The following is a 24,522-nucleotide window of genomic DNA, read 5'->3' as shown; positions in this document are numbered from 1 at the left end:
ACACTCTTGTGTTTGTCTCAGGGAAACGAAACTTAATTTACACATAAACCTAATACATACATGTTCATAGCAGCTTTGTTCATAATAGCCCTAAACTGGAAACAACCCAGATATCCTTCTATGGGTGGATGGTTAACAAAGTGTGGTACATCCATATCATGGAATAATATTATAATATAGTATAGTAGTAGTATTCCGTGGTATGAATAATAGTGAACTGTTGATTCATGCAACAATTTCAATGGATCTCCAGGGAATTACAATGAGCAGGAAAAAAGACAATACCAAAAGGTTATACATTATAGAAACCCATCCATATAACATTCTTAAAGTGAAAAAAATAAAGAGATGACGAATGTATTAGTCGTTGCCAGAGGTTAGAGGAGAGCCAAGTGGGTGAGGTTATAAAAGGATCCTGAAGTGATGACACTGTTCTGTATCTTGACTGTGGTGCTAGATACTTGAACCTACATGTGTGATAAAACTGCATAGAACTAAATATACCACACACACACAGGCACACACACACACACACACACACACACGCACACACAGGCACACACACAAATAACTGTGAAGGAAACAGGGAAATCTAAGTAAGGTCTGTCAGTTGTATCAGTGTTTCATCCTGGTTGTGATATTGAAGTGTACCATTGTGAGAATCTGAGTACAAAGTACACAGGATCTCTCTGTAGTATTTCTTACATCTGCATGAGTATCTACAATTATATCAAACTTAAAAGTTTAATTAGAGAAAAACATTTATACCATTAGTTTAATAGCTGCGTGGTATTCATTTATATGTAGGCATCATAATTGCTAACCAATTTTCTACTGTTTTGAACAGTAGGCTGTTACAACTTTTTAAATAATGCCACATTGAACATCCTTGTAAATAAGCTTTGGGGAATGCTTTGTTCTCCCTGCTTTTGAGGGTAGGGTTTTTTGCCTTTTACTTTTAAAAAGTTATCAATATTATGCATGCACATAGTTATAAAATGGTGCTAAGATAGTGCTTCTTAGAGTTTAAAGTGCATCTAGATCACCTGGGCTCTGTTGGGATATGGGTTCTGACTAGGTGTATGGGCGAGACCTGAGGACGCAGTTCTAACCAGCTTCCATGTGATGTGACACTGCTGATCTCCTCCACCCCCAACTCGGAATAATGAAGGGTTAGAAGACTTCCTTTGAAAACAAGATAGCTGCTTGGCTCGTCCCTCCCCCACCTAGAGACAATCAAGTTAGGTTTTAATAATAATTTTAAACTGCTGTTTTGATTTATTATTTAAGATGTTATCTATTAACCTCTAGTCATGGTAGTCATGAAGAATCAGCATCTCGAATTCCGTCCCCTCTGCATTCCTATCCTCCTAATATCTTTCCCACTTTATGGCTAAATCAGCAGCAAGTGTTTATATCATTGTGGGCGTGCAAATATTATTCAATGTAAAGCCAAGTAGTGGACTATAGTGACACTTCTTTTTTTTTTTTCTGGAGTTAATAATGGTTGCATTTCTCAAATGTATGATTTTCTGTAAGTCTGTCCTTAAACTTAACTCTCTCTCAGATCACCTATAACCCATTTTCCAAATGTTCAAACATGTCAGTATTCTATCAAGTCTCTCCTTTCTCCTAGAGGCCTTCCTCCTGAAACCCTCTGACCTACTGCTGTAATTCCGATGACTTGTTCTCCAGGAATTCTGCATAACTTTCTTCTCTGATTTCCTGTTTCTTGGATCCTGTGTCTACCTTTACTCCTATATTGTGCTCAAAAATATCTCCCTGTAGCTTCCTAAGAAAAAGTACATAGGAGGTATAGATGTAGAGTTTTTCGCATGTCTGAAAAAAAAATCTTTTTTTTTTAACTTTTATACTTGGTGGATAGTTGGGCTTTGTGTAGAACTCCCAGTTGCAATTACTCTTCAAACACCTGAAGGCACTGCTTCACTGTGCTCTAGTATCAAATGCTGCTGGTGAGAAGCATCATGATGTTGTTCCCAGCCATTTGTGTATGGCCTGGGTTTTTTTTTTTAATTTAGAAGCTTTTAGGGGTTTCTCTTTTATCCCTATTGTTGTTAAATATCTTATTGATAATCCCGGATGTGAGTTTCTTTTTATTCACTGTACCCATTCAGTCTAGATACTCAACCTTTACTACTGGGAAAAATATGTATTATTTACTTGATAATTTCCTTCCCTCCTTTCCCCCTGGAATTCATGTTAGAGGTTGTAACTCCTTGACAAGTCTCTAATATTCTTCCCATTTTCACATTCCCTCTCGTCATCTTTGATTTATTTATTTTTTTTTGGAAAGATTTTCTCAAGTTTATTTCCAACCCTCCTATTGAATTTTTCCATTGTTCATTGTTCTCTAATTTTATTTTGTAATAAAAAAGGCTTTTTTCTGATTCTATTAATTATCCATTCTCATTAAAAGGATTCCAACAATACATAAAAATATAGAGAACGTAAAAAATCCCCTGTAGGTTAATATTCAGAATATACAAACAGCTCATACAACTCAAAACCAAAGAAACAAACAACCCAATCAAAAAATGGGCAGAAGATATAAATAGACATTTCTCCAAAGAAGATATACAGATGGCCAAGAGGCACATGAAAGGATGTTCAACATCGCTAATTATTAGAGAAATGCAGATCAAAACCACAATGAGGTATCACTTCACACCCGTGTATACTCATATGCTGTTGGTGGGAATGTAAATTGGTACAGCCACTATGGAAAACAGTATGGCTGGCTGTTCCTTAAAAAATTAAAAATAGAGTTGCCATATGATCCAGCAATCCCACTCCTGGACATATATCCAAAGAAAACTCTAATTCAAGAAGATATATGCACCCCAGTGTTCAGAGCAGCACTATTTACAATAGCCAAGACATGGAAACAACCCAAGTGCCCATCAACAGACGACTGGTTTAAAAAGATATGGTATAGCTTTGTGACCACCTGGAGGGGTGGGATAGGGAGGGTGGGAGGGAGGGAGACGCAAGAGGGAAGAGATATGGGAACATATGTATAACTGATTCACTTTGTTATACAGCAGAAACTAACACACCATTGTAAAGCAATTATACCCCAATAAAGATGTTAAAAAAAAAAGATATGGTATAGATATACAATGAAATATTACTCAGTCATGAGAAAGAATGAAATATTGCCATTTGCAGCACCATGGATGGACCTAGAGAATATCACACTAAGTGAAGTAAGTCAGATAGAGAAAGGCAAGTACTATATGATATCACTTATATGTGGAATCTAAAAATAATACAAATGAATCTATATACAAAACAGAAAGAGACTCACAGACATAGAAAACAAATTTATGGTTACCAAAGGGAAAATGGAGTCGGGGGGGAGGGATAAATTAGGAGTATGGGATTACCGGATACAAACTACTATGCATAAAATAGATAAACAACAAGGATTTACTGTATAGCACAAGGAACTATATTCAACATCTTGTAATAAACTATAATGGAAAATAATCTGAAAAAAATATATGTATCTATAACTGAATCACTTTGCTGTACACCTGAAACTAACACAATATTGTAAACCAGCTACACTTCAATAATAATTTTTTTTAAGCCCTGTAGTCATATGCCTTTGTGGTAGTCAACCTAACATTTAGGTGACCATCATTTTATTCTTCCTTTCATACAAACACACTGTAGCAAAGCCACACATACGATTTGATATAAACAGGCTCTCATTTGTGTTGTTTTATCACAGATGCTCTTCCTGCCCTCCTCCCACCTCAGTGTCACTGCACAGTGGCCTCCATTAGCATGTGCCTACCACCTAGTGAATGGCCTCTAGATTTTCTCCGTAGTCTTATAATCATAAACAGATGCATATACACGTGTACATGCATACACGCCTATACTAACACCGCAGACGCCCTTTCTGTGTCTTATACTCACCGCCTGACAACAATCACATTCATGAATGTGAATATCTCCACAGTACTTGTAGTTCTAAGTAATAGCTGCATAGTATTCCATGGTGTGAGTGTATCAAAATTTGCTCATTTCACCTGTAGATAGCTACACACTTTTTTTCCAGTTCCTGGCAGCTACAAATATTAATTTAGTAAACCCCATTTTATATAGAACCCTATAGATTGGTATATTTTAGTGAATACAGTCTCAGGAATGGCATTGCCAACGATTATAAGAATTTTAATAGGTTCCAGATTGCCTTCCAGAAAGGCCATACTAATTCATATTTCCAGTAGCTTTTTATATTTCTCCTCATCTCCATCAGTAATGAGCATTATAATCTTATAATTCTTGGGTTTGGTTTGATATTGCTGCTTATGTTTTAAATTCTTATTTTGATTCAATTTTTTTAGCACATATTTATTTAATTAGAGTTGCTTTTTCTTATTCCCTCTTATTCTTTTTTAAACTTTTATTTTAAAATAATTATAGAGTCACAGGAAGTTGAAAATTAATACAGAGAAGTCCAGTGTACCCTTTACACAGTTTCCCAAAGGTAACATCTTACATAACTACAGAACAACATCAAAGCCAGGAACTGACATTGGAAGAACGTGTGTGTGTGTGTTTCTGTGCCATTTGATCACATATGTAGATTCATGTGACAACCACCACCAGCCAGATACATACTATTCCACCAGCCTCATGCTACTACCCTCTGCAGTCAAAACTTACTTCCCCTCCCCTAAGCAATTTCAACCACTAATCTGATCTCCATCTCTATGATTTTGTCATTTCAAAAATGTTACCTTTTGAGATTTGCTTTTTTCACTCAGCATAAATCCAGTGATTTTCATTGAGTTGTTGTGTGTATCCATTCCTTTTTATTGCTGAGTACCATTCCATGGAATGGCTTTACCATATTTTCCTTAACCAATTACCTGTTGAAGGACATTTGGGTCATTTCCAGTTTGGGGCTATCACAAATAAAGCTCCTATAAAGATTTTTGAACAGGTTTTTTTGTGGACAAAGGTTTTCATTCCTCTGGGGTAAATGTCCCATCAGTGTGACTGCTGAGTTGTATGGTAAGTATATGTTTAGTTTTTTAAGAAAGTGCCAATTTTTTTCCAGAGTGGCTGTACCATTTTACATCCCCACCATCAATATATGAGAGATCTGGTTTTCTGCATCCTTGCCAACATTTGAAATTTTAGATGTATTTCATTTTAACTGTACTAATAAGCATGTCGTGATCTCATGATTCTGACATACATTCCATGAGGGCTAGTGATGTTGAACATTTTTCATGTACTTATTCACTGTCTTAGCTCGGGCTGCTATAACAAAATACCACAGACTCCAGCTTAAAAAACAACAGAAATTTATTTCTCACATTTCTGGAGGCCAGGAAGTCCAAGATAGAGGTATTAGCAGATTCAGTGTCTGGTGAGAACTCTCTTCCTAGACAGCCTCTTCACTGTAATGTCACATGGCAGGAGAGGGAAGGGAGCTTTCTGGGGCCTCTTTTATTAGGGCACTAATCTCATTCAAGAGGGCTCTACCCTCATGGCCTAATTACCTCCAAAGGCCCCGTATCCTCTATACCATCACCTTAGGGAGTTAGGATTTCAACATGTGAATTTGGGGGGACACAAATATTCAGCCTATAGCATTTGCCATACCCGTATATCTTCCTCAGTGAAAAGTCTCTTCATATTTTTGCTCATTCTCTAATTGAATTGTTGATTTTTACAGTGGAGTTTTGAGAGTTCTTTTTTATGAGGTATATTGGACATATAACATTGTGTAACTTTAAGGTGTACAACATGTTGATTTGATAGAATTATATATTGCATTTTATATTGCAATATGATTACCACTGTTAGCTAGCACCTCTATCATGTCACATAATTTTCATTTCTTTTTTGTTGTGATAACATTTAAGATCTAATCCCTTAGCAACGTTGCAATTTATAATACGGTATTGTTGACTATAATCACTATGCTGTGCATTAGGTCTCTAGGGCTTGTTCATCCTCTAGTTGCAAGTTTGTACCCTTAAACAAAATCTCCAAAATTACCCTGCCCCCTAGCCCCTGGTAACCACCATTCTACTCTCTGATTCTACAAGTTCAGCTTTTTTAGATTCCACATGTGACTGATACCATACAGTGTTTGTCTTTCTCTGTCTCACTTATCTCACTTACCCTAATGCCCTCGAGGTCCATCCATGTTGTCAGAAATGGCAGGATGTCCTCCTTTCTCGTGGCTGAAATATATACCACATCTTCTTTATCCATTCATTCATTGATGGACACTTAAGTTGTTTCCATATTTTGGCTATTATGAATAATGTTGTCAAGCATGGGAGTGCAGATATCTCTTTGATATCCCATTTCCATACCCTTTGGCTATATACCCAGAAGTGGGATTGCTTAATCATATGGTGGTTCTACTTTTAATTTTTTGAGCAACCTCTATATTATTTTTCATAGTAGCTGAACCAATTTACATTCCCACCAATAGTGCACAAGGGTTCCCTTTTCTTCATATCCTTACCAACACTTGTTATCTCTTATCTTCTTGATGATAGCTACTCTGATAAGTGTGAGGTTGTATCTCACTGTGGTTTGATTTTCATTTCCCTGATGATTAGTGATGTTGAGCATCTTTCCATGTACCTGTTGTCCACTTGTATGTCTTCTTTGGAAGAAATATCTGTTCAGTTCCTCTGCTTATTTTTCAATCAAATTGTTTGGTTCTTTGGTTACTGAGTTGTGTGAATTCTTTACATATTTTTGATATTAACTCCTTATCCAATATATGGTCTGCAAATATTTTCTACTCTTTTGTAGGTTGCCTTTTCATTTAGTTGATTGGGTTTTTTGTTTGTTTTTGCTGTGCAAAAGCTTTTCAGGGCTTCTCTGGTGGCGCAGTGGTTGAGAGTCCGCCTGCCGATGTAGGGGACATGGGTTCGTGCCCCGGTCCCGGAAGATCCCACATGCCGTGGAGCGGCTAGGCCCGTGAGCCATGGCCGCTGAGCCTGTGCGTCCGGAGCCTGTGCTCCGCAACGAGAGAGGCCACAACAGTGAGAGGCCCACGTACCGCAAAAAAAAAAAAAAAAAAAAGCTTTTCAATTTGATGTAGCCCAGACTTTTGCTTTTGTTGCTTATGCTTTTGGTGTCATATCCCAAAATCATTACCAAGACCAATGTCAAGGAGCTTCTTCTTTGTTTTCTAAAAGTTTTACTGTATTCGGACTCATGTATTTTTGTTTTTTGGGTTTTTTTTTCCCCTCACAGTTCTGGGGTCTGGGAAATCTAAGATCAAAGTGCCAGCCCATTCAGTTTTTGGTGAGGGCTCTCTTCCTGGTTTGCAGGCAGTCACGTTTCCAGTCTTATGTTTATGTGTTTAATCCATTTCAAGTTAATTTTGTGAGTAGTGTAAGATGGGGTCCAATTTCATTTTTCTGCATGTGGTTATTTAGTTTTCTAGATAGATATCCTTTGTTGAAGTGTATCAGGGTAATTCTGGCCTTGTAAAATGAATTTGTAAGTATTCTCTCTTCTTCAATTTTTTGGAAAGTTTAAGAAGAATTGGCATTAATTCTTATTTAAATGTTTGGTAGAATTCTCCTTTGAGACCAACTGGTTGTGAGCTCTTTTGTGTTGGGAAATATATGATTTGGTCTGTTTAGATTTTCTATTGCTTCATGATTCAGTCTTGGTAGGTTGTATGATCTAGGAATTTATCCATTTTCTTTAGGTTATTCAATTTGGTTACATATAACTGTCAATAGTAGTCTCTGATGATCCTTTGTATTTGTGTGGTATCACCTGTAATATCAACTCTTTCATTTCTGATTTTATTTATTTGAGTCTTTGCTCTTCTTTTCCTAGTTAGTCTAGCTAAAGGTTTGTCAATTTTGTTTATCTTTTCTAAAAAATAACTTAGTTTCATGACCTTTTCTATTGTTTTTCTGGTCTCCATTTCATTTATTTATGTTCTTATCTTTGTTATTTACTTCCTTCTGATAATTTGGGCTCAGTTTGTTGTTGTTCTTTTTCTGGTTCCTTGAGGTATAAAGTTATGTTGTTTATTTGAGATCTTTTTTCTTATTGTAGGTATTTATCGCTGTAAATTTCCCTCTAAGAACTGCTTTTGCTGCATCCCCTAGGTTTTGGTGTATTGTGTTCCATTTTCCTTTCTTTCAAGATATTTTTATTTCAATTTTTATTTCTTCTTTGACCCATTGGTTGTTCAGGACTGTGTTGTTTAATTTCCACATACTGATATGTTTTGATTTTCCAGTTTTCCTTCTGTCATTGATTTATAGTCAAACTATTGTCTAGAAAGATATCTGGTAATATTTCAATCTTCTTAAATTTCCTAAGACTTTTTTTTGTGACTTATCATATGATCTATCCTGGAGAATGTTCTGTGTATGCTTGAGAGCAATGTGTATTCTGCTGCCATTGGATGGAATGTTATGAATATGTTTGTTTGATCCATTTGGTCTAAAGTATAGTTCAAGTCCAAAATTTTCCTATTGATTTTATCTTTTCTAAAAAGATAAACACTGGAGTCTCCTATCCTACTATTGTATTATTTTCTACTTCTCCCTTCAGATATGTTACTTATCGCCTTAGTATATTTAGCTACTCCAGTGTTGGGTGCTTTATACTTATGACTGTTATATCTTCTTCATGAATTGACCCCTTTACCATTATAATATGACCTTCTTTATCTCTTATTACAATTTTTAGCTTAAAGTTTATTTTGTCTGATATAAGTATAGCTACCCTGCTCTCTTTTGATTTCCACATGCATGGAATATCTTTTTTCATCCCTTCTCTTTGAGCCTATGTGACCGTAAATCTGATTGAGTCTCTTGTAAGCAGCATATATTTCTTTCTTTTTTAATCCATTCAACCACTCTCTGCCTTCTGATTAGAGAATTTAATCTATTTACATTTAGAGTATTTACTGATAGGAAAGGACTTATTAATCCAATTTTGTTAATTGCTTCCTAGCTGTTTTGTAGTTCCTTTGTTCCTTTCTTCCTCTCTTTCAGCCTTCCTTTGTGAATGGATGATTTTTCATAATGGTATGCTTTGATTCCCTTCTCTTTATCTTTTTTGCATCTACTATAGGTTTTTGCTCTGAGGTTAACATGAGGCTTACATAAAACATCTTATAGGTAAAACATTCTCTTCTATGCTGATAACAACTTCAATCATATACAAAAACTCTATGCTTTTATTCACTCCCCCTTTATGTTTTTGATATCATAATTTACTTATTTTTATATTGTATTTTTATTAACAAATTATTGTAACTTTAGTTAATTTTTATACTCTTGTCCTTTAACTTTTATACTGGATTTAAATGGTTAATACACCACAATATTACAGTATTAGAGTGTTCTGAATTTGACTGTATCTTTAACTTTACCAGTTAAAGTGTACCAGTGTGTTGTACATTTTCATATGTTTTCATGTTACTAATTAGCATCCTTTCATTTCAGCTTGTGGAATTCCTTTCTACATTCTTATAAGGCAGGTCTAGTGACGATCAATTCCCTCAGCTTTTGTTTTTTGTGGGAAAGTCTTTATCTCTCCTTCATTTCTGAAGGATGACTTTGCCAGGTAGAGTATCCTTGCTTGGCAGTTTCTTACTTTCAACACTTTGAATACATCATCCCACACTCTTCTGGCCTATAAAGTTTCTGCTGAGAAATCCGCTAGTAGCCTTTTGGGGGTTCCCTTGTAAGTTACAAACTTCTTTTCTCTTGCTTCTTTTAAGATTCTCTCTTTGTCTTTGATTTTTAACAGTTTTAATATAATATGTCTTGGAGAGGTTCTATTTAAGTTGACTTTGTTTGGTGACTTGTAGGTTCATGAATTTGGCTATCCAAATCTTTCCCCATATTTGGGGAATTCTCAGCCATTATTTCTTTAAATAAGCTTTCTGCCCCCACTCTCCCTCTCTTCTCCTTTTGGAACTCCAATAATTCACAAATTGGTTCTTTTGAGGTATCTGATGGATCATATAGTTTTCCTTCATTCTCCTCTAACTGGATAATTTCAAAGTTCCTGTCTTCTGTCTCACAGATTCTTTCTTCTGCTTGATCCATCCTGCTGTTAATGCTTTCTACTGCATTTTTCATTTCATACGTTGTATTTTCCACTCCGAATTTCTGTTTGGTCCTTTTTATTTTTTTAGATATAACTGAGATACAACATTATATTAGTTTCAGATGTACAACATAATGATTCAATATGTGTATATATTGTGAAATGATCACCACAATAAGTCTAATTAACATCTGTCACCATACACAGTTACAGAATTTTTTTCTTGTCATGGGAACTTTTAAGATCTACTCTCTTAGCAACTTTCAAACATGCAATACAGTATTATTAACTGTAATTGCCCTGGTGTATATTATATCCCCATGGTTTATTTATTTTATAGCTGGAAGTTTGTACCTTCTGACTCCCTTCACTTCTTTCACCCACCTCTCCATCCCCCACTTCTGGCTACCACCAATCTGTTCTCTGTATCTATGAGCTTCTGTTTTTAGATTCAACATATAAGTGAGATCATAAAATAAATCATAAATCTTTCTGTCTGACTTATTTTGAAAATTTAGTATAATGCATTCAAAGTCCATCTATGTTGTCACAAATTGCAAGATTTCATTCTATTTTATGGCTAAATAATATTCCATTGTGTATATACATATACCACATTTTCTTTATCCATTCATATATCAATGACACTTTGGTTGTTTCTATATCTTGGCTATTGTAAATAGTGCTGCAGTGAACACAGGGGTGCATGTATCTTTTCAAGTTAGTGATTTCATCTTCTTCGAATACCCAGAGGTGGAATTTCTGGTTCAGATGGTAGTTCTAATTTTAATTTTTTGAGGAACTTCTATACTGTTTTCTGTGGTGACTGTACAAGTTTACATTTCCACCAACAGTGCACAAGGGCTCCCTTTTCTCCACAACCTTGCCAACACTTGTTATTTCTCATCTTTTTGATGATTCTGACAGGTGTGAGATGATATCTCATTGTGGTGTGGATTTGCATTTCCCTGATGATTAGTCTGTTGAGCATCTTTTCATGTACCTGCTGGCCATCTGTATGTCTTCTTTGGAAAAGTGTGCATTCAGGTCTTTAATCAAATTGTTGTTGGGTTTTTTTGTTTGTTTTTTGTTTTTGAGCTGTATGAGTTCTTTATATATTTTGGATATTAACCCCTTATCTGGTATATTATTTGCAAATACTTTCTCCCATTCAATAGGTTACCTTTTCATTTCATTGATGGTTTCCTTTGCTGTGCAGAAACTTTATAGTTTGATATAGTCCCACTTGTTAATTTCTGCTTTTGTTCCTTTGCGTTTGGTGTAAAATCCAAAAAAATCTTCACCAAAACCAATGTCAAGGAGCTTACTGCTTACGTTTTCTTCTAGGAGTTTTATGGTTTCGGGTTGTACATTCAAGCCTTTAATCCATTTTGAGTTGATTTTTGCGTATGGTGCATGATATTCTTTTGCATGTGGATGTCCAGTTTCCCAACACCATTTATTGAAGAGACTGTCCACCCCACCATATATTCTTGGCTCCTTTGTCATAAATTAATTGCTCATACATGAGTGAGTTTATTTCTGAGCTATCAATTCTGTTCCGTTGATCTATGTGTCTTTTTTTATGTCACTAATGTTTTGATTACAATACTTTGTAATATAGTTTGAAATTAGGAAGCACAATGCCTCTAGCTTTGTTCTTCTTTCTTAAAATTGCTTTGGCTATTTGGGGTCTTTTGTTGCTCCACACAAATTTTAGGATTATTTGTGCTATGTCTGTGAAAAAAGCTATTGGAAGTTTGATAGGTATTGCATTGAAACTGTAGATTGCTATAAGTAGTGTGGCCATTTTACAATATTAGTTCTTCTAACCCATGAGCACAAAACATCTTAACATTTATTTGTGACATTTATCTTCTTTGATTTCATTCATCAAATTCTTATAGTTTTCAGTGAACAAGTCTTTCATCTTCTTAGTTATATTTATTCCTAGGTATTTTATTCTTTTGATGCAATTGTAAATAAGAATGTTTTCTTAATTTCTCTTTCTGCTAGTTTGTTATTAGTATATAGAAATGCAACATATTTCTGTATATTTTGTATCCTGCAACTTTACTGAATTCATTTATTAGTTCTAAAAGTTTTTGGTGGAGTCTTTAGGGTTTTATATATATAACATCAACTCATCAGCAAATATGACAGTTTTACTTCTTCCTTTCCAATTTGAATGCCTCTTATTTCTTTTTCCTGCCTAATTTCTGTGGCTAGGACTTCCAATACTATGTTGAATAAAAGTGATACAAGTGGGCATCTTTGTCTTGTTCCTGATCTTAGAGGAAAATCTTTCAACTTTTCACCATTGAATGTGATGTTTACTGTGGGCTTGTAATAGATGGTCTTTATTATGTTGAGGTATGTTCCCTCTATACCCACTTTGTTGAGAGTTGTTTGGTTCCTTTTTTAATTAATGATTTTTATCTTTGTTAAACTTCTCATTTTGTTCATGTATTGTTTTCTTGATTTTGTTGAATTATATTTCTGTGTTTTCCTGGGGCTCATTGAGTTTCCTTAAAAACTATTTTGAATCTTTATCAGGTAAATTGCAGACTTCTATGTCTTTGGGATAGGTTACTGGAATATTACTGTGATCTTTGGTGGTGTCATGATTCCTTGATTTTTCATGTTCCTTGATTTTTTGTGTTGCTATCTTCAAGTTGAAGTAGCAGTCACCTCCTCCAGTCTTTTCTAACTGCCCTCAGGAGAGAAATACCTGCTGTCAGGCCTGCTAGTGATTCTGAGGTTTTCTCAGACCTTCTATGAACATACCTGTTCCATGCTTCTACTCCCTCTTCTGGAAGATTTCATAAGTTTTTATGCCTTCTACTGATCCTGCAAAACACCAGCTGGTGTGACAGTCTCCCTTTTGTTTTCTACAAGGTGACACTAAAACTCAAATTTGTGCTTTCTTCCAGACCTACAGATTCAGGCTGGTTTTACTCAGGTGCTCACTAGCCAGCCACTTTTTCCATCTTTTTTATTTCAGCCTACCTATATCATTATATCTGAAATGAGTTTCTTATAGCCTGAATATAGTTGGCTGTTGTTTTTAATCCATTTTGCCCTTCTCTGTTTTTAATTGATCTTTTTATATATACTATTTACCATTTATATTTAAAGTAATTGTTAGGGCTTAAGTCTGCCTTTTTATTTTTCATTATTTTTGTTTCATATTTATCATTTCTGTGTTCTTTTTCTGCAGTTTTATACATTATTTGAGTATTATTTTAGAATTCCATTTTTATGTATTATAGCTTACTTGAGTCCCTTTTTATAATTTTTTTAGTGGTTGCTTTAGGTATTACATTCTACATATACAACTTATCATGGTCTACTGGTGTGGACACTTTACCAGTTCAAGTGAAATGTAGGAACCTTACCTCCCTTTAAGTCCCTTTACCTTACCCTGTTTATAATTGTCTTAAATATTTCCTCTAAATAGATTGAGAACTACATCAGACAATGTTATAATTTTTGCTTTGAGCATCAAACATAATTTAGAAATCTCAAGAGAAGGAATGTCTGTTGTTTTTACCCATATTTTTACTGTTTACATTGTCCTTTTTTTCCCAATGTTTGTTGCAAGATGCTTTCTTTTATCATCTGTTTCAAAACTTCCTTTAGTCATTTTTTAAAGGTATATCTGATGGCAACAAATTCTCTCAGTTTCCTTCCTCTGAGAGTGTCTTGATTTTTTCCTTCATTTCTGAAGAACATTTTCACTGGATATAGGATTCTGCGTTAACAATTGTTTTCTTGATGAGTGACTCTTGAAAATGTTGGGCCACTTCTTTCTGGTCTTCATGGTTTCTGATAATGTCATTTAAATAGCTTTTCCCTTACAGGAAAGGTGTCTTTTCTATCTCGCTGCTTTCAACATTTGTCTTTTTTGTCCTTAGATTTCAGAAGTTTGATTATGAAGTTTCTTCATGTAGATTTCTTTGAGTTCGTCTAATTTCAGATCTGTAGTTTCATGTCTTTTGCCAAATTTTGGAAATTTTTAACTATTATTTCTTTGACTACATTTTCACCCCCACTTACTTTCTTCTCTCTTTTTTGGATTCCAGTACCCTAGTGTTTGATCTTTCTTTATCTTTCACAGGGCCTTGAGCCTTTTTTTTTTCAGTTTGTTTTCTCTTTTTTGTTTATATTGTGTAATTTCTATTGTTCTATCTTCAAGTTCAGTGATCCTCTGTCCTCTCCATTCTCCCATGAGCCCATTCATTGAATTTTTAAATTTCAGTTATTGCATTTTTCAGTTTTATAATTTCTAGTTAGTTATTCTTTATATCTTCTATTTTATTGTTAAGATTTTCTATTTTCTGAGATCTTCTATTTTTCCATTTGTTTTAAGGGTATTTGTATTTCTTGTTGAAACATTATTTGATGGCTACTTTAAAATCTTTGTCAGATAATTCCAGCATCTTCTCAGTGTTGGCATCTGTTGACTGTTTTTTCTTATTCAAGTTGAGATTTTCTCTAATCCTGGTATAACTAGTGAATTTCTGTTTTATTCTGGATATTTGGGGTAGTATGTTTTGAGTCACTGTATCTTATTTAAATCTTCTGTTTTGCAGACCACTTCTAACACCACCCCAGTGGGGAAAAGTGGGCACTGCTTCATTACTGCCCGGTGTAGGTGAAATACCAGGTTCTTTTTTTGGCCTCTATTGACAACCTGTTGCAGCAAGGGGTGTCTCATTACTGATGGGTGGGAACAGGAGTTGAGGTTCTCTACTATAACTCCACTGACACCTCCATGGTTCAGAGGGAGACCTGTTAATGTTCCCCATGGGGTAGGAAGACTTTGTTAATGCTAGATGGTGGTGAAAGTCCTGGCTTTCTACTAGGTCTCCTCCTACATCACCCCAGTGGGGCAGGGGAGGGATGCCTCACTGCCCTGCATGGAAGACACCATGGGAGAGAGCCCCATTACCACTGGAAGGGGATCAACATCCCAGCTACCCTCTAGGCCTTCCTGACACCATTTGGCTGGGAGAGAATTGTGCCTCATTATAGATACATGAGGTCAGAAGTTCCCACTTGTGCTTTGGTGAGGAAGGCAGGGAATGAGGGGATGTTGCATGCTAGAGTAGGGCAGTTCTTATCTAAAAGTTTTCTGTCTTGCTAGTCTGCTCCTCTGGGTAGAGAAAGCAGGCTTTTGTTGGGACTTTATGCCTGTGCCTAGTGGTATTTCCAGGTTGCAACTTTCTCCAGGACCTATATATGAGGACCTATATATGAAGTGGAATATACGATGCAGAGAAAACTTAGGGAACTCACTGGTGTGTTGTTCCTTGCATTCTAGGATCCCTAGCTGGTGTACCTTCTTCTCTCTACCATTCAGAGTCTTCATTTTTTTTTTTTTTTTTTTTGCGGTACGCGGGCCTCTCACTGTCGTGGCCTCTCCCATTGTGGAGCACAGGCTCCAGACGCACAGGCCCAGCGGCCATGGCTCATGGGGCTAGCCGCTCCGCGGCACGTGGGATCTTCCCAGACCAGGGCACAAACCCGTGTCCCCTGCATCGGCGAGCGGACTCTCAACCACTGCACCACCAGGGAAGCCCCAGAGTCTTCATATTTTTGTTTCATATATAATGTCTCAAGATTTTAGCTGTACTTAGTGAGACAAATAGGGAGAAGTATGTCAGCCAGTCTGCTACCCCAGAATCTGGATCCTCTGGTTCAATTATTCGAAATTATAAGTGTCTGGTGTTTTAAGTTGGCTGGCAATTTGAGGAGGAGAGAGGGGAAATGCAAAAGAGAGTATGCATAGTAACTAGGCTGAACCTGCTAAGGGAGGTTACCTGAGGGCCACAGTTTCACACAGACTTTAAACCAAAACCTCTCTGTGTTTCCCTAGGACTTGCCCCTGTCCTGCATAGTCTCTGATAACTCCTTTCCTTTAGATAGCATCCTATGCTGGGCTAAATCATTTGCCCTTTCTGCATCCACTTACCCTGTGCTATACAGTTGGTCCTTATTGGTTATCTGTTTTATGTATACGATAGTAGTGTGTATCTGTTAATCCGAAATCCCTAGGTTATCCCCTGCCCCTTTCCCATTTGGTAACCATGTTTGTTTTCTATGTCTGTGAGCCTATTTCTGTTTTGTAAATAAGTTCATTTGTACCATTTTTTAGATTCCACATATGAGTGATACCATATGGTATTTGTCTTTCTCTGTCTGACTTACTTCATTTAGTATGATAATCTCTAGGACCACCCATATACCATCTACTTTTAATCTATGTAAAGAAAGCTTATGCATTTATATGTCTTTATCATCTGGAGAGCTGGGACTCTGTTTTGTACATCTTCGAGTTCCCATTGCTTAAAAAATTCCATGGCAGCAAGCTTCGTTCTGTTCTATGCTGAATCTCTAGCATTTGCAGTGCTGTCTGGCATATACCATGTGCTCAAGAAAGGCTTGAGAAAGTCAGGAAGTTGACTACCTATTGGAACTCTTCTTTATTCTGAAAATTCTCATTTCATAAGACAATGTATACATACCTTGCACTATGTGGTAATGGATTTTGATCTGCCTTGCCTGTGTTGGCTGATGGAATGACATTAAACACATTAGGAGAACACCTTGTTCATTTGTGGGTAACAAGGTTACTTTACCGGGATGCAAGCTGAATAAACTGAATCTGTGTTGCCCAACACTACAAAGAGAATTTGTAGAAATTTTTCCCAATAAAAATGAAAAAAGCCTCCCCAAAATAATGAAAAATCATAGAATGAGTTGAATGCTAAGTAGTATTTTTGTAGTGACGTTCTCAGGTGGGATCTGAAAATAAATCATTCTGGAGAGACAGGACTCCATCACCACCTCAGCCATCTCAGCCCTGTCTACTTATTAACAAAAACAATAATATTGGCTACTATATATTGATGTATTGAATGTGACAGGCATTATACTATTGTTTTATGTGTACTATCTCATTTAATTCTCATAACACTTCTGAGGGTATCAGTATTCCCATTTTACAGATGAAGAAACAAAAGGGGATTAAGGAAACTTACTTGCCCAAAGTCACACTGCTGGTAAGAGCCAGAGCCAGGATTCAAACTCAGCTTACCTAACCGCAAAGTCTGCTCCCTGACCCTCCACCCTAGGACACACAGGAGCACCAGAACAGCCTGATCGCCTTGCCTCTCTCTTATTTGCCTGTCTCTCCAGCACACTGATTCTCAATCGGAGAATTCCACCTTGCATCAGAATCCCTTAAGTGGGCATTTCCCACCCCCAGAATTTCTAATCTGCAAGTCTTGATGGGCTTTATAAGTCTGCAGCTCTAGCAAGTTCCCAGGAGTAGGAGTTACCAGTTGCTGTAGAACCATCTGAGTAAGCTTGGGCTCATGGTCTCTCACAAGCTGTAGTCACTATGTTGGCAGGGGCTGTGCACAGCTCAAGGTCGGACTGCAGGATGTCTTGCTTCCACACTTGCTCAGGTGGCTGTTGACAGGCCTCAGATCCCCGCTGGCTGTTGGCTAGAGACATCAGTTCCTTGCCACATGAGCCTTTCCATGGCCCTGTTTACAGTATGTCATCTGGCTTCTCCCAGAGCAAGGGGTCCATGAGAGGCACCCCCAAATGGAAGCCACAACCTTTTTATGACCTAATCTTGGAAGTGATATCCCGTCATTTCTTCCAAAGTCTATTCATTAGAAGTGAGTCACTACGTCCAGCTCACACTCAAGGGGAGGAGCTCATAAAAGGGCCCCCATCAAGGTGGTAAAGTCTTTTGATGGCCATCTTAGAGGCTGCCCACCATACTGGGTGCTGCTGGTGGCTTTACAAATACTGCTCTAATTAATGGCCTTAGAACAAAGACCTTTTTTCCTGAGAAAATCACAGTTCCTTGGTGAGTAAATAGATATATTGCCCTAGTAGCACCCCCAAGGTGGAGAAGTTGGAAGAGAGGAGAGCTCTTTTCCATCAGAAAGGCAGAAAATAAAGGACACTTAGGACACCATTCACCAGCCAGAATTCTCTCTAAAGGCCCATAACCAAGCTATGAAAATGATCATGTTCTAAAATTCTGATAAAGAAAAAGTTGAGGATAAAACTATCACTGATGGCATCAAGAGGTCCCAGCCAACAACTCCGGTACAGGCTGGCAGAAACCTAGGGGATGGTGCATTGAAAAAGTCCAAGTTTTCTTTTGTTTGAAAATAAGTGAGCTCATCTCTAGTGGCAGTAAGCACGTTCCTGTGGAAGCCCCAGCTTGAGGGTGGCTTGGCTTCCTTCCAGGCAGCTCTATGTCATTTACTCACTGAAAGCCTTAGGAGGACAGCTTCTTTACGTACTGTACATAAAATGCACCAGAGAGTCTCGCATAAAGATGTGCTCATTAACATCCATTCCCTCTGTGGGGACTTTGAGAGTTATAAACGAGTCTAAGGTGTGGTCCTTGCTTAGTTATGGAGTTGTTATTTCCACCTATGAAACAACAGGAATTTTTACAATGTAGAAGCATGAAAAGGACATGGGATTTAGAATCAGAAGAATACAGCTGACCGTTAGCAACGTGGGGGTGAGGAGCGCCTACCCTCTGTGCAGTGGAACATCTAAATACACAGTAACTTAACTGTCAGCCCTCCATATCCACAGTTCCACATCCAGAGATTCAACCATCCATGGATACTATTTGCTATTGAAAAAAATCTGCAAGTGGACCCATGCAGTTCAAACTCATGTTGTTCAAGGGTCAACTGTATAATGACACACAGAGCTGTGTGAACTCAGGCAATCACTTAAGCTCTCTGAGTTTCTATTACCTTATTTATAGGATATGGATAATATGCCAGCTGTTTCTAGCTCACAGTGGAGTTGAGGGGAGGGAACTAAGTAAAAGCACTTTTTAAACTTAGAGCAATATTTGGGTGCTAAAAAAAATACACAGTGATTCTCGGCTTTGGATGCATATTAGAATCACCGAGCAAGCTTTGAAAAGTCCCAGTTCCCAGGCTGTACACCAAACCATTATGTACTAATTATGTCTCCCCTTCTTCCTCTGCCTCCTTCTTTTTCTCCATATATGTGTGTGTCTGTGTGTCTGTGTGTATGTACATAGCCTCTTGAAATAGTCAAGAGAAATTTCACTTGTGTTTCCACCAAATCGTATACACAAAGTGCTTGGGAATGACATTCCAAAGAGGTGCTGTGAAGGAGGTGTCCACTGGGGTGGGACTGGGGATGGAGGGTTGTTAGGCTCGAAGAACACATGGGAAGAAAGGTTTCCTCTCCCAGGGTGATGGGTTGATTTCAAAGGACAGAGAGATGGATGGTTGTGCAACACGAAGACAAAGTATTCTGTTAGTGTGGACAAATTTTACTTTGAAATTCAGTTAGGTTGCCTGAGTGGATAACTGCAACCCGGGACAAAGTGAAGGCAGCACAGGCGCCTAAGGAAGGTTCAGCGCGAGTACGTCTAGTTAATGTCCGTGCCAAGACAGAAGGAGTAACAAGTGCCTGAGTGTGTTTCTGTTCAAATTCTGTTCTCAGGCAGTATTGTTTAGGCAAGAGCTTTTTGCCCCAGCCACTGACCCTTAAAAAGTGTTCCTAGTGAGCATGCCAAGTTCAGTAATTACTTTCAAGACCTAATTCTTTGATCAAGGTAGAAGACTTGATTTTTTTGAAATAGTCTTGAAAGTAGAAATTTTAACAGAAACAACGTTTGGTTTGTTTCTAATGTCCACATTTTCCAAAATTACTGTGAACAAAGTACTTCACTGGCATCTGTATTTTAGGGATTAACCAAAACATGGGTTTATACCCAAAAGAAACTAAACAGAGAAAGGACACTGTGCTCACTTGCTATGTTCTCCTCTCTGTTCTATAGAACCACATGCCGTGGGAAGAACAACCAGGCAAGAAGCCCAGTTGCTCCCGCAGTCTGAAAGCTTTTCACACTGAGCCAGCTCAGGGGCCATTCTCTACTGCTGAGATGGGGACATGGAGCCTCCCCTTCATCTCCGCAGAGGACGTCCCCAGGGAGACTCCTTCACAACCCAGGAGCACCTCTCAGCACTCGCACATCAGTTTAGATGACCTGTGGCTGGAGAAGATGCAGAGGAGGAAGTTGAAGAAGTTGGCCCAGTTTGAAAGGAAGATGCATGCATGTAAAGATGGAATCCAAGTAAGCTGCTCACATGCCATCGTCATCAGACTTGGCCTGGTACCCCCTCTTCCAGTGCAGCTGCCTGCCTTTCCTGTCCCCTGCCCACCTCTGCCCTATACAGCCTGCAGGAGAGACGCTGCATAGTCATGTGTCTGAGAGCCACAGAGGCTGTGGCTCCCTCTTCCCTCTCTGCAGTCTGGCCCTGTGCAAAGGCAATGGGGCAGAACTGAAGACGGCGGGGCCTGTCCTCAAGCCCTTTCCATAGTAATTACCATTCAGTGAGGACCCACTCACTGAATGTTAGACACTGGACAGCATTAGCTCTAATACTCATAAAGTTGCATGACATTCTGATATAACAATCTTAAATCAATCAAGCAAAATTATATAAAGAGAACTAGATTTTGTCCCTAGGGACATTTTGACACCATAATTTTTACATGAAACTGTCAGCTGTTTAAAAATGACTCAGTAGTTTATAAAGCATACCTTTTCCCAATCCCTAACTCTGTTTCTTGTTCTTTCCCTTTATAAAATAGCAGTATTTTTTATTATCAAGTATTTGTGAAATACACATCCTGAGTCTCACCTCATCCCTGATACCCACCTTTATTTATTTTTTTGTTTCAGGTACTGTTTTTTTTTTTTAAACATCTTATTGGAGTATAATTGCTCTACAATGGTGTGTTAGTTTCTGCTGTATAACAAAGTGAATCAGCCATACATATACATATATCCCCATATCTCCTCCCTCTTGCATCTCCCTCCCACCCTCCCTATCCCACCCCTCCAGGTGGTCACAAGGCACCGAGCTGATCTCCCTGTGCTATGTGGCTGCTTCCCACTAGCTATCTATTTTACATTTGGTAGTATTTATAAGTCCATGCCACTCTCTCACTTCATCCCAGATTACCCTTACCCCTCCCCATGTCCTCAAGTCCATTCTCTACGTCTGCAGCTTTATTCCTGTTCTGCCCCTAGGTTCTTCAAAACCTTTTTTTTTTAGACTCCATATATATGTGTTAGCATTCGGTATTTGTTTTTCTCTTTCTGACTTACTTCACTCTGTATGACAGACTCTAGGTCCATCCACCTCACTACAAATATCTCAATTTCATTTCTTTTTATGGCTGAGTAATATTGCATTGTATATATGTGCCACATCTTCTTTATCCATTCATCTGTTGATGGACACTTAGGTTGCTTCCATGTCCTGGCTATTGTAAAGAGAGCTGCAATGAACATTTTGGTACATGACTCTTTTTGAATTTTGGTTTTCTCAGGGTATATGCCCAGCAGTGGGATTGCTGGGTCATATGGTAGTTCTGTTTTTAGTTTTTGAAGGCACCTCCATACTGTTCTCCATACCACTTTTTTTTAAAATCGAGGTGAAATTCACATAACATAAAATGAACCATGTTAAAGTGTACAACACAGTGGCATTTACTAGATTCACAAGACTTTGCAGGCCTTATCTCTACCTAGGTCCAAGACATTCTTATCATCTCAAAAGGAAACTTCACAACTATTAAGCAGTCACAACCCACTTCCCCTCCCTAGACCCTGGCAAGCACTAATCTGCTTTCCATCTCTATGGAGTTACCTATTTACCTATGGATATTTCATATAAATGGAATTACAGTGTGTGACCTTTGGTGCCTGACTTCTTTCACTTAGCATCATGTTTTTAAGGGTCTTCTCTGTTGTAGCATACAGCAGCACTTTGTTCTTTTTTATGACTGAATGATATTCCATTGTGTGGCTATGTTTGTTTCTATTATCTGTTCATCCACTGATAGACATAGGGTTGTCTCCACCTCTTGGCTATTGTAACTAGTGCTGTCAGGAACACTTGTGTATAAGCTTTCGTTTGTATACATGTTTTCTATTCTTTTGGGTATATACATAGGAGTGGAATTGTTAGGACACATGGTAATTCTATGACTAACTGTCTGAGGAGCTGCCAAACTGTTGTCTACACCATTTTACATTTCTACAAACAATGTATGAAGGTTGCCAGTTCTCCACATCCTCCCCAACACTTGTTGTTTTGTGTTGTTTTGTTTAAACTATACCATCCTACTGGGTCTGAATGGTACCTCATTGTGGTTTGATTTGCATTTTCCTAGTGACTAATGTTGAACATATTTTCATATGCTTGTTGGCCATTTGTATATCTTTTTTGGAGAAATGTCTATTGAAGCCTTTTGCCCATTTTTAAATTGGGTTATTTATCTTTTTGTGGTTCACTTGTAGGGGTTCTTATGTTTGGAGATACTAGACCCCTATCAAATAAGTGATTTACAAGTATTTTCTCCCATCTGTAGGTTGCCTTTCACTTTCTTAATAGTGTCTACTGCTGCACAAAAGTATTTAATTTTGATGTAATCCAATCTATCTGGTTTTTTTTGTTGTTGTTGCTTATGAATTTATTGTAATGCCCAAGAATCCACTGTCAAATCCAAGGTCATAAAAATTTACTTTTATGCTTTCTTCTAAGAGTTTTTATACCTTTTGCTCTTACCTTTAGGTTTTGTATTCATTTCAAATTCATTTTTGTGTTTTGTGTGAAGTAGAGTTCCAACTTCAAGCCTTTCCATGTGGATATTTTGTCACTCTGCACCACTTGTTGAAGAGACTATTCTTTCCATCACTGAATGATTTTGACACCCTTGTAAAAAACCAAATGACCTTAGATGTATAGGTTTATTTCCGGACTCTCAATTCTATTCCACTGGTCTATACATCTGTGCTTTTGCCAATATCACACTGCTTTAATTACTGTAGCTTTCTATTAAGTTTTGAAGTTGGGGTATGTGACTCCTCTGGGTTATTTTTCAAGATTATTTTGGCTATTTGCTGTCCCTTGTAGTTCCAAATGAATCTTAGGATCAGCTGTTTCATTTCTTGGGGAAAATAAAGGCCATTGTGATTTTGATAAGATTACATTGAATCTTTAGATCACCCTGGAGAGTATTGCCTTCTTAACAATATTAAATCTTTAAATCCATGAACACAGGGTGTTGCCTGACTTTTTAGGTGTTCTTTAACTGCTTTTCACAATGTTTTGTAATTTTCACTGTACAAGTCTTACACATCCTTGGTTAAATATTTCTTAATTATTTTATTCTTTCTGATGGTATTGCAAATGGAATTGTTTTCTTAATTTCATTTGGGCTTGTTCATTGTTAGTTTATAGAAATACAATGGATATTTGTATATTGATCTTGTACCCTAAAAATTTGCTGAATTTATTATCTCTAAGAATATTTTTGTGTATTATTTAGAAATTTCTATATATAAGATACAGACCCTGTACATTTAAAAAATTTATATCTTTGCATTTAATTTTCTTAGGGATTATTATAAATGGCATTATGTTCTTAATTTTATTTTCCACCAGTTGATTCTTAGTATATTGAAATATTATTGATTTTTATGTGTTGATATTGTAGCCTGTGACCTTGCTGAATTCATTTATCGGTTCCAGGAATATTTTTTAAAGACTCCTTGGGATTTTCTATGTAGACAGTCATATCATCTACAGGTAGGGACAGTTTCATTTTTCCCTTTCTAATCTGTATGCTTTTTTCCCTTGCCTTATTGCAGTGGCTAGGAATTCTAATACTGTGTTGACTAAGAGTGGGAAAAGTGGATATCCTTGCCTTATTCCCTGTCTTAATAGGATAAATTTCAATATTTCACTATTAAGTATGATGTTAGCTGTAGAGTTTTTATAGTATCTCTTACTCAGGTTGAGGAATCTCCTCTCTAATCCTAGTTCGCTGAGATATTTTTTAAAAACCATAAATGTGTGTTGGATTTTTTTCAAAAGCTTTTTCTGTGTCAATTGATGTGATCATTTTACGTTTTCTTCCTTAGCCCCTTGATATGGTAGATTATATTAATTGATTTTTTGGTATGTTGAATCAGCCTTCTCCACTTGGAATAAATCCCACTTGGTCATGCACTATATAAGGAATGTATAATTTTTATACATTCCTATATTAATTTGCTAATATTTTGTCCAGATCTTCTGCATCTAAACTCATGAGAGATATTGAGCTGGGGCTTTTGCTTTTGTATTATCTTTCCATAGTTTCGGTATCAGGGTAATATGGACCTCATAAAATGAGTTGGAAAGTAGTCTCTCCTTTTCTATATTCTTAAAAAGATTGTGTAAAATTGGTTCCCTTTGCTCTGAAGTCTACTTTGATATCAGTATAACCACTTCTTTTTTGATTAATGTACCTTTTTTCATCTTTTTACTT

General features: G+C 37.2%; 1 protein-coding gene and 1 long non-coding RNA gene across 2 annotated transcripts in view; one reads left to right on the top strand and one right to left on the bottom strand.

The window, feature by feature from the left end:
* LOC137226762 (uncharacterized) overlaps positions 1-24,522 on the top strand; it is a 254,006-nt gene that overhangs the window by 120,988 nt on the left and 108,496 nt on the right. Inside the window, 1 exon segment of the mRNA XM_067742317.1 lies at positions 19,973-20,269. Coding sequence (XP_067598418.1) covers positions 19,973-20,269 — 297 coding nt within the window.
* The window catches only part of LOC137226764 (uncharacterized), a 92,074-nt gene that overhangs the window by 37,224 nt on the left and 30,328 nt on the right, over positions 1-24,522 (bottom strand). The gene's annotated exons all lie outside the window — the stretch shown is intronic.

This window comes from Pseudorca crassidens, chromosome 6 (assembly GCF_039906515.1).
Source record: "Pseudorca crassidens isolate mPseCra1 chromosome 6, mPseCra1.hap1, whole genome shotgun sequence".
NCBI lineage: Eukaryota > Metazoa > Chordata > Mammalia > Artiodactyla > Delphinidae > Pseudorca > Pseudorca crassidens.
Note: the sequence above shows the minus strand (reverse complement) of the source record. Positions and strands in the feature narration are given on the sequence as shown.